This window comes from Phalaenopsis equestris, unplaced genomic scaffold, assembly GCF_001263595.1.
Source record: "Phalaenopsis equestris unplaced genomic scaffold, ASM126359v1 Scaffold000297, whole genome shotgun sequence".
Taxonomy (NCBI): Eukaryota; Viridiplantae; Streptophyta; class Magnoliopsida; order Asparagales; family Orchidaceae; genus Phalaenopsis; species Phalaenopsis equestris.
Window position 1 is genome coordinate 3,104,983 of NW_018164739.1, and position 8,139 is coordinate 3,113,121.

At 33.5% G+C, this 8,139-nt stretch overlaps 2 protein-coding genes across 2 annotated transcripts in view; one reads left to right on the forward strand and one right to left on the reverse strand.

The window, feature by feature from the left end:
• LOC110025290 (E3 ubiquitin-protein ligase ORTHRUS 2-like) overlaps window positions 1-865 on the forward strand; it is a 15,775-nt gene extending 14,910 nt beyond the window's left edge. Inside the window, exon 9 of the mRNA XM_020725696.1 lies at window positions 115-865. Coding sequence (XP_020581355.1) covers window positions 115-495 — 381 coding nt within the window. The 3' untranslated portion in view covers window positions 496-865. The remainder of the gene's footprint in view (window positions 1-114) is intronic.
• Window positions 866-2,235: 1,370 nt separating this feature from the next.
• Window positions 2,236-8,139, reverse strand: part of LOC110025369 — a 20,253-nt gene continuing 14,349 nt past the window's right edge. The window contains exons 3-5 of the mRNA XM_020725814.1: window positions 4,330-4,446; window positions 3,660-4,204; window positions 2,236-2,682 (exon numbers count right to left, since the gene is read on the reverse strand). Of these exons, the coding sequence (XP_020581473.1) occupies window positions 2,463-2,682; window positions 3,660-4,204; window positions 4,330-4,446 (882 nt within the window). The 3' untranslated portion in view covers window positions 2,236-2,462. The remainder of the gene's footprint in view (window positions 2,683-3,659; window positions 4,205-4,329; window positions 4,447-8,139) is intronic.

Sequence of the window (8,139 nt, forward strand, 5' to 3'; positions counted from 1 at the left end):
TGCGTGTGTGCGTGTGTGCGTGTGTAAATGCACAAGAATTGTATGGAATGTTTATAAATTTCCCAATAAATTATTCTTTTTAGTTTTGATTGATCCTTGAGCCTTTTTTTGAAGATTAATAGGGAGCTTATGGATCTGATAGAGTCCCTACAATCTAAGAATGAGGCGAATGTGGGAGCAGACATTGGAGACAGAAAATCATGCCTAGAAGATGAAGAAGATAAGACAAAATCTTATAATGATGCTAATGATTTTATGAAAGAACAAAATTCTACCAATGAAATTGAATCAGTTGAGACAAAGAAAGTTGTTGAAAAGAAATCTCAGACTGTGGTGAAGTTTGATTCTACTTGTGACGAAAAGGCTGATGTTGGAGAGATTGGGGAAAAGAGGGCTGTTAAGAGAAACAAGGTCGAAAAAAATAGTATTGTGGTGGGAGATGATTCCTCATCTAACCCTTCCAATAGGATGACAGAAGATGATGATTTCCAGTGATGAAGAATTATATTGATTATCAAAGAAGGTATCTTTCAAACTTGTCATTAATATTTGTATTTTTAGGCAAAGTGAGCACTCGAAATTGGCTTATTGAGAGCTGATGTTTTGTGTTCGAGTACGCTTCATCATATATTGGGATTCTTCATGTTTCTATTGGCTTGTGAAGTATTATTGCGTTGAAATTTAAACCCTAATGCTGGATTTGGAAAGTGTATTTTTTAAAGAAGCTGAGTTGATCTCATGTAGTGGCGCAAAGACAGTTGCTATTAAACCAGGAAATCATTGGAGAATTTTTATAATTTTCCATAAAATGGATTTGCTTTTTATTATTTAGCGAACAAATGCACTCAGAATTTGTAGTCCAGCTAGTTGGCTTTTGTAATTTAGTTTGAAATTTTAAGCTCTGTTTTTTGTTGTTGTTGAAGCTAAGAACATGGTTTTATTGGTTAATTCATTTTTTTTTTCCACGAGTTGAGACTGATAACTGATGGCTTTGTATCATGCCATATTCCCATTCCTTTCGTCCAAGTTGCTCGAGAGTAAAATGTCAATAAACTAATCAATGATTTCCTTGGATTGAGCTCATTATATATTAAGACATTTTCTCATCTGGTGCTTATTTTATTTTGTTTTTGAGATATTAGGTCTGATATATTATAATTTATTTTGCCATTTTAATTTGTATGTTATTAAATTTTATTTTTTAAATGAATTACTTGGCCGTGTTTAATTAAAATTTATCTTAACAGAAAAAGGTGTAACAAGCAGTAGGTTCTTTCTCATTGTAAATAAAAGAGACAGTGACGATTCAGTGAACTAAAACTTACATAATTCTAGTAAATACTGATGCATTTTTCACATTAGGCGCAGTGCTGAATCAACTTCAATCCCGCGAAACTGCACTTCAACTCTCCACTGTCAGAAAATTTGAAAAAATTGAATGTTCAAGTTAAAATGAATATAAAAAATTTGCTCAAGTAGACTATCAGAGCCATTTTCAAGCATATCATCTGAAGATAATAACATCGGTCAAAACTAGAAAAAAATCAGATGAAAGTAAAAATCAAACTAGCAGAGTTCAAAAGGAATAAAATCCAAACGAAAATACTCTTCAATTCATTATACATGAACGCATATTAGGAGACTAGAGATCTAAATCGATGCTTAATCACATCAACACTAGATTTCACATTGATAACTTTTATAAATTCCGTAATATTTCTATAAAGAAGCTTTACATTAAATTACAATGTAATTTGTAAAACTAATAACTCCAATACACATTTTTTTAATGAAAATAAACATAAGCCACTAGACACATTCTCACATGCCCAACTTACCAAAAAAAAAATAAAAAATACACACATCTCTATTTGGCAGGCTACAACATCTGAAATGAGTGGACAAATACTCGAATCTATAGTTTATGTAGTTGTATTGGCCTTGTAAATATGTAGACATGAGTTATACAAAAAAAATCCCAAAGAAAGAGTACTACATCTTATTAGAATAAATTAACTTTGTTACATACAATACAGCACAGCAAATTGCATCAATCGCCTACAAAAAAAAGCATCACAGAAGAATTTGCAACAAGTTCAACAAATTGCATGATTTAACTTACGCTTTAACATTTGCTGCAAACTAGTACCATAAATAATGATCTTTAGACCAGAATATCATAAAAATCCTATCCCAATATAAACTAAAAAACCACACCCAAAATATAAAACTAAATAGCAAAAAGCCCACAGCAGCAGAGTTGCCGAATTCTAATAAGAAACGCACATGATGTTTCATGATGCACTTAAAAGGACAGTCGGGGCTAAACAAGTTTCTTAAGCAGAATAAAAATGGTAATTCAGAAGGGCACAATCCATAGTTCACATTTCCACCAACATTCTACCAATAATTCATGAGTCAAGATTGAGCGCAACAAGACGCCGACAGATGATTTCAGATCATCAACGATATGCAGGCGCAGCGCCGGCAAATGCATATCGTGAAGAGACGGGCGCGTTGGCTATTTCAACCCGGTTTTCGGTATAAGATCTGGGAGCAGCATCATTGAAAGCTGACGACAAATAGCTTGCGTGGGGAATCTGATCTGAGCGTGCGTCCAGTTCGCCATCTCGTGCAGGTTGAAGCCGATGGTACTCAGATGAGATGATTTGATCCCTGTAACTGTAGTTAATGATTTTGTTAACTTGACAATCATTGATGATATGAATCATATGAATGAATACGTATATTATAAGATTTTATTTTTAGGAGTTTGAATTAATCCCTGAACTCATTAAATGTGCACAAATTTACATACATACCATACAATACCTTTCTATATACATATCTAACATCTAAAATTCGATATTTACATAACCTATGCATGAAAATGTATATTTCACTTTTAAAAGGTTTTATAGCCAGTGGTAATTTTGATGTTAAATGAAAGATTTGAATGTTATGTAATATGTAAATATAAAAGTCCATGCTTTATCTAAATACATGAGAATTGTGTGGAATGTAAAATGCCCCTTGGAAAAATGACAGCAGATGGAACAAATTTAACAACCTAACAAGACATTAAAATTGACACACCTAAAGAATGTAGAGACCATTTTGGCTATTTGATATACGAATATATTTACACGAATAAGTTAAAAAAATTAGACTAAAGAACATGGACTCCAGGGACTCCAGCCATTTACACACATACCACACAATTCTTATGTAAGTATTTACACATCTAACAACGAAACATTCATATTTACATGGTTATAATTCAAATGTTTTACACCACATAAAAAAAACCACTGCCATCACTACCTTTTTATAGGTAAAATACACGTCCTTTTCAAGCAACAGCTTATGACACCAAAAAGTTACAAGTATAAATATCAAACCTTGAGTATTAGATATGTAAATACATAAAAATTGTGTGGTATGTATGTAAATCTCCCCCTAAAAAAAATTTTGCATTACAAGCTTAGTTTCCAACATATTTTTGATGCTATATCCAAGCATTTGTAGTTCTACACCACTATATTAATTAATAAAATGAATAAAAAATATATCTACGACAATAAAGATGCCATTAGTTGCAAAATACAATTTTTACATAGAAAATTTTACACTCATAAAAGGAGCTGAAAAGCACGTACCGGTCCAAAGAAACATGGGATTCAGGATAGCCGCGCAGATCCAACGGCTGACGATAAGCATCACTAACCAGTCGGCGATGATATAGATCAACAGGTGGCGCATTGGATAATTGAAGATGTCGAGCATCAACTAGCACATATTGAGGTCCTGATCCATATGGATCAGCTGAAGAAGGAAGCGGAGCTGGAGCAATATATCGAGAATCTATCGAAAGTGGACCACGACTCACAGCACCAAGTCTGTAAGGATCCTCCGCTGCTGCATAAGGATCACTTGAATGAGTAGCATATGCAGGAGGTAGAGGGAGATATCGGGAATCAGTAGGGGCGCGTAATAGAGCTCCAGATTTGTAAGGGTCCTCCACCAAAGGTAAATGAGCGGGTACGTAAGGTTCCATTGCGGCAGGCACACGAGAATGCACAAGATGTTCGGATCTAAAAGACTCCTCCGGAGGGGGACGATGTCGCGGTTCATCGACATACTGGACAGGAGGTGGTTGGGGATGATCACTAACAGGCCGAAATAATGCAAGTAGATTGTGAACCTGCATTATAGCTGAAATAGTAAGAGCTAAACGAGAGAATAAATTTGTGTCCGACTATATAAACATGAAAATATGATTTAATTTTAGCAAGAAGGGGGTAAAGGTAAGAGTCAAGCAAACAACACCTGTTTAGAATTAAGCTCCGGTCTGAATTTGCCCTTGACTTCATAGTTTTCCTTTATAGCAAGTCTGAAGGTGCTCTCAGGAAGAGGAAGGCAATCCCTTTCAATCTTGAATTTCACCTGAAATATGGAAATGAAGTCACAAACAAGCAAAACTGATATCTGTTCAAAATAACTAAGAATTAAAAAAAATAAAAACAAGAAAATTCGTTTGAGAATGGGCACATGGATTTATGGCAGGCAAAGTGTGAAGAAGTTTTTTTAAAAAAAATGAAAAATAAAAAACTATATTGCCATTTAAAAGCTGTTGTGTGCAAAAAATTATAATGATCAGGCCATTCAAGATGTTTATTAAATCACTTGATGAGATATAATTACAAATTAGCTAACTATAATTTAATTTATATCAGTAAAAATAAAAAAATTCCACAAAATTGCTAATTATATGTTGGATAACTACAAAGTTTATCATTCATCAATAACTAATTAAGCATGATTAAAACTATCATGTGACCCTAATTATTCGGGTAAAATCCAACCCAAAAAAAAACATTCTTCAATTTGAAATAATTAATAGCTATATTTGAATTGTAATTAGTTATTAACACCTTAATTTCCAAACATACAAAAATAAAACAATGCTTAAATTAGTAATTTATTAACTTCCAACAAAGAATTACTTCTTAATGATTACATAATAATACTTTATTCAGTTCAATGCACAGCCATGTAATCACAAGATAGCCTATCCTCCAAGGAAATTGAAAGGTCTCGAAAGAATTTGAGGAGTTATTGTATAAAGAATGTATGAAAAAGACTGGGAGCTAACATTTTCATACTTAATTGCATTTTTTTCTTGTTTAATTTCATATAAAAAAACAATTTAAATTAAGAAACATGTTAAGCCAGTAACGTTTGGCTTTTGATTTTGGAAACAAATCAAACACAATATTTTCACTTGTTTCAAAGACACTTAACTTAAGCAAACAAATATGCAAACAAACATTGATTTAAATAAAACACGCAATAAAAAAGAAACAAAACATAATAATACATGCCGTTTAATATATTCAATATCTCACACTGTAGTATATGCAAAGCACATATCTTTCTGGCATGGGTCAACTCACAGGCTTACAAGCTATAAGTCAAAAGCAGCTAGAGCTTAGCTGTTTGATTTGATGTCCTCGAGTCACATGCTAGCCTAGAATAATCCAATTTAAGATCCATCATCCTCATAAAGACTTTGTTGTATGATTTATGTTTTCAAAGAACCAGAGCCTGTTTAATTAACGTCATGTTTAATCTTATTAGGTTATTCATAAGAATTTTATTCATTAATTACAATAATAATAATGTTTACTCACTTCATGTTTAATAAACTATTTTCATGAATATGGATAACTTTGCACTTAATAAAATTAAAATTTGCTTCGATGATTTATATTTATTCTTATGCGCTAATTTAGTCCAAATTTCAATAGCTGCATTGTTCACTAATTGCATAAAGAAAGATTAAACATCATAAGCCTTTTCCCAATTATTTATACATTAGCATGGTATTCAACTTTTGATAAATATCAATACTTTAAGCTTTGCTGAAATTTAAAAACTTCTAATCTTTTCTTTATTATATAATTAAGGTCTCTGATAGTCTTTACAAGTTGGCTTTTGTGAACTGAAGTGTTCACTGAATTACTCACGTTGAACTCTAACGGAGGTGGACACAGGGATACGACGTAAATAAATTATAAAAAAATCCCAAATTATATCATATTAACAAATAACAAAAACTAAAAACCTACACGCTAAAGATAACACATTAATTAATGCAAGAAAGATTTCCCTTCACCCACTGAAAAAGGAATGATTATAAACATCCCTCATAAAACCCTACCTCAAAACCAACTAGCAGTAATTTTAAAACATCCTGGAATTATTTCACTGAAAGCCAAGTATCATGCCCCATCTTTTTCACTCCTCTGTCTATTAGGAGTAAAAACTAAAACCAACATCAACGATCTCATTGAAATTTTCAAGCTAGATATTCACAAAATAACCTTATTGTAAGGGTGTAAATGAGTCGAGTCGAGCTCGAATCGCCCTTAGCTTGAGCTTGATTAATTTTATCGAGCTCGAGCTTAAGTCTATGAGTTCAAGCCCGCTCGCGAGCCAGCTTGTTTAATATAAAATAGAAAATAATATTAATTTAAAATAAATGTATAGTAAGTTGACAAATAAAAAAGAATAATTAAAAGATAAATAATAATAAATCACTTAATATACAATAAAAAATATTACTTTCTCAATACATTTAATATCTTAAAGATAAAATTTTGAAATTTAATATATTTTAAGAATATTTTATGTTAATATATATTTTTTTAAACGAGCCAGCTCACGAGATAATGAGTCGAGTCGGGGCTGGCTTGAGTTTGGCTTGTTAGCTCATTGATCTCAGTTCACGAGCCATTTATCGAGTCGAGCTCGAGTCGGCTTGACTCACTTGCACCCCTACCTTATCGACAAAGGCTAACAACAAAGTTTCTTGTGTTGAGTAAGCTTTACTAGAAACAAAAGAAAGCAAAATTACCAACAACCATACAACATTATACTATATTCTTCTACCCTCCCTCCTATATTGTTTATTTGACACTCGAACCTGATTTAACATTAATTTCAAACCATTCCTTTGTTTTGTCCTAGCAGACCGGATTATTCCTATCAGTCATACATGGAAAACAAGCACCACAGAATGCCAATACCACCTCAATCCCATTCCCTCTCTCCCCCACTAGTCTCCTTAGCACTATCTTCCCCTACTTGGTAGTACTTGCAATTTTTTCCATTAACAACACCACCTTTAAATTCTCTACAGATCAGGCATGGACCCCTCTCCGTCCCTATCACCCGTTTTTTTCACTTACATTCACTGGCCAATAACCCATTAATAAGATGACTTTCCTCCTCAAAGTAACTTTATTGTGCTTCTTATATAAGATGACACTCCACCACCTCGATCTCATTCCCTCTCTCTTCCCTCTTCCCTCCCCCACTATTCTCCTTAGCACTAACTCCCCCTACTCGGTAGCACTTGCAATTATTTCCATTAACAACACCAACTTTAGATTCTTTACAGAACATACATGGACCCCTCCCCCCTCCCTAGAACCTGTCTCTTTCACCTATAAGCAGCACCATAATCTTCTCTAACCCAAAAACATGGACTATATTCACTAAAGATAACAAACACGGTTAAAGCAAAAAGATTTCCATTCACTCACTGAAAAGTAATGCTTATAAACATCCCTCATAGAAACCGATCTCAAAACTAACCAGCATCAATTTTAAAACATACTTGTATTCTTTCACTGAAAGCCAAATATCATGCCCTGTCTTCTTCACTCTTTGCCCTCCCACTCCCTGTCTCTTTAGCCGCCACTAGAACCATTTTTAGGAGTACAAACTAACACCAAAATCAACAATCTCAGTGCAAATCCCACACTAAATATTCACAAAAGAGCCTTAGTGACAGAAGCCAAAAACAAAGTTTCTTGAGCTGAGTAAGCTTCACTAGAAGCAAAAGAAAGCAAACTTATGCAACTCGACAACCAAGCAACATTATACTAAAATCTTCTACCATCCCTCTATACAGTCGTCTTTCGTCTATAATGTTTATTTGACACTCAAACCAGATTAACATTAATTACAAACCATACCTTTCTATGTCCCAGCAGATCAGATTATATGGAAACCAAGAACCACAGAACGCCACCACCACCTAAATCTCATTCCCCCTCCACCCTCCCCCTC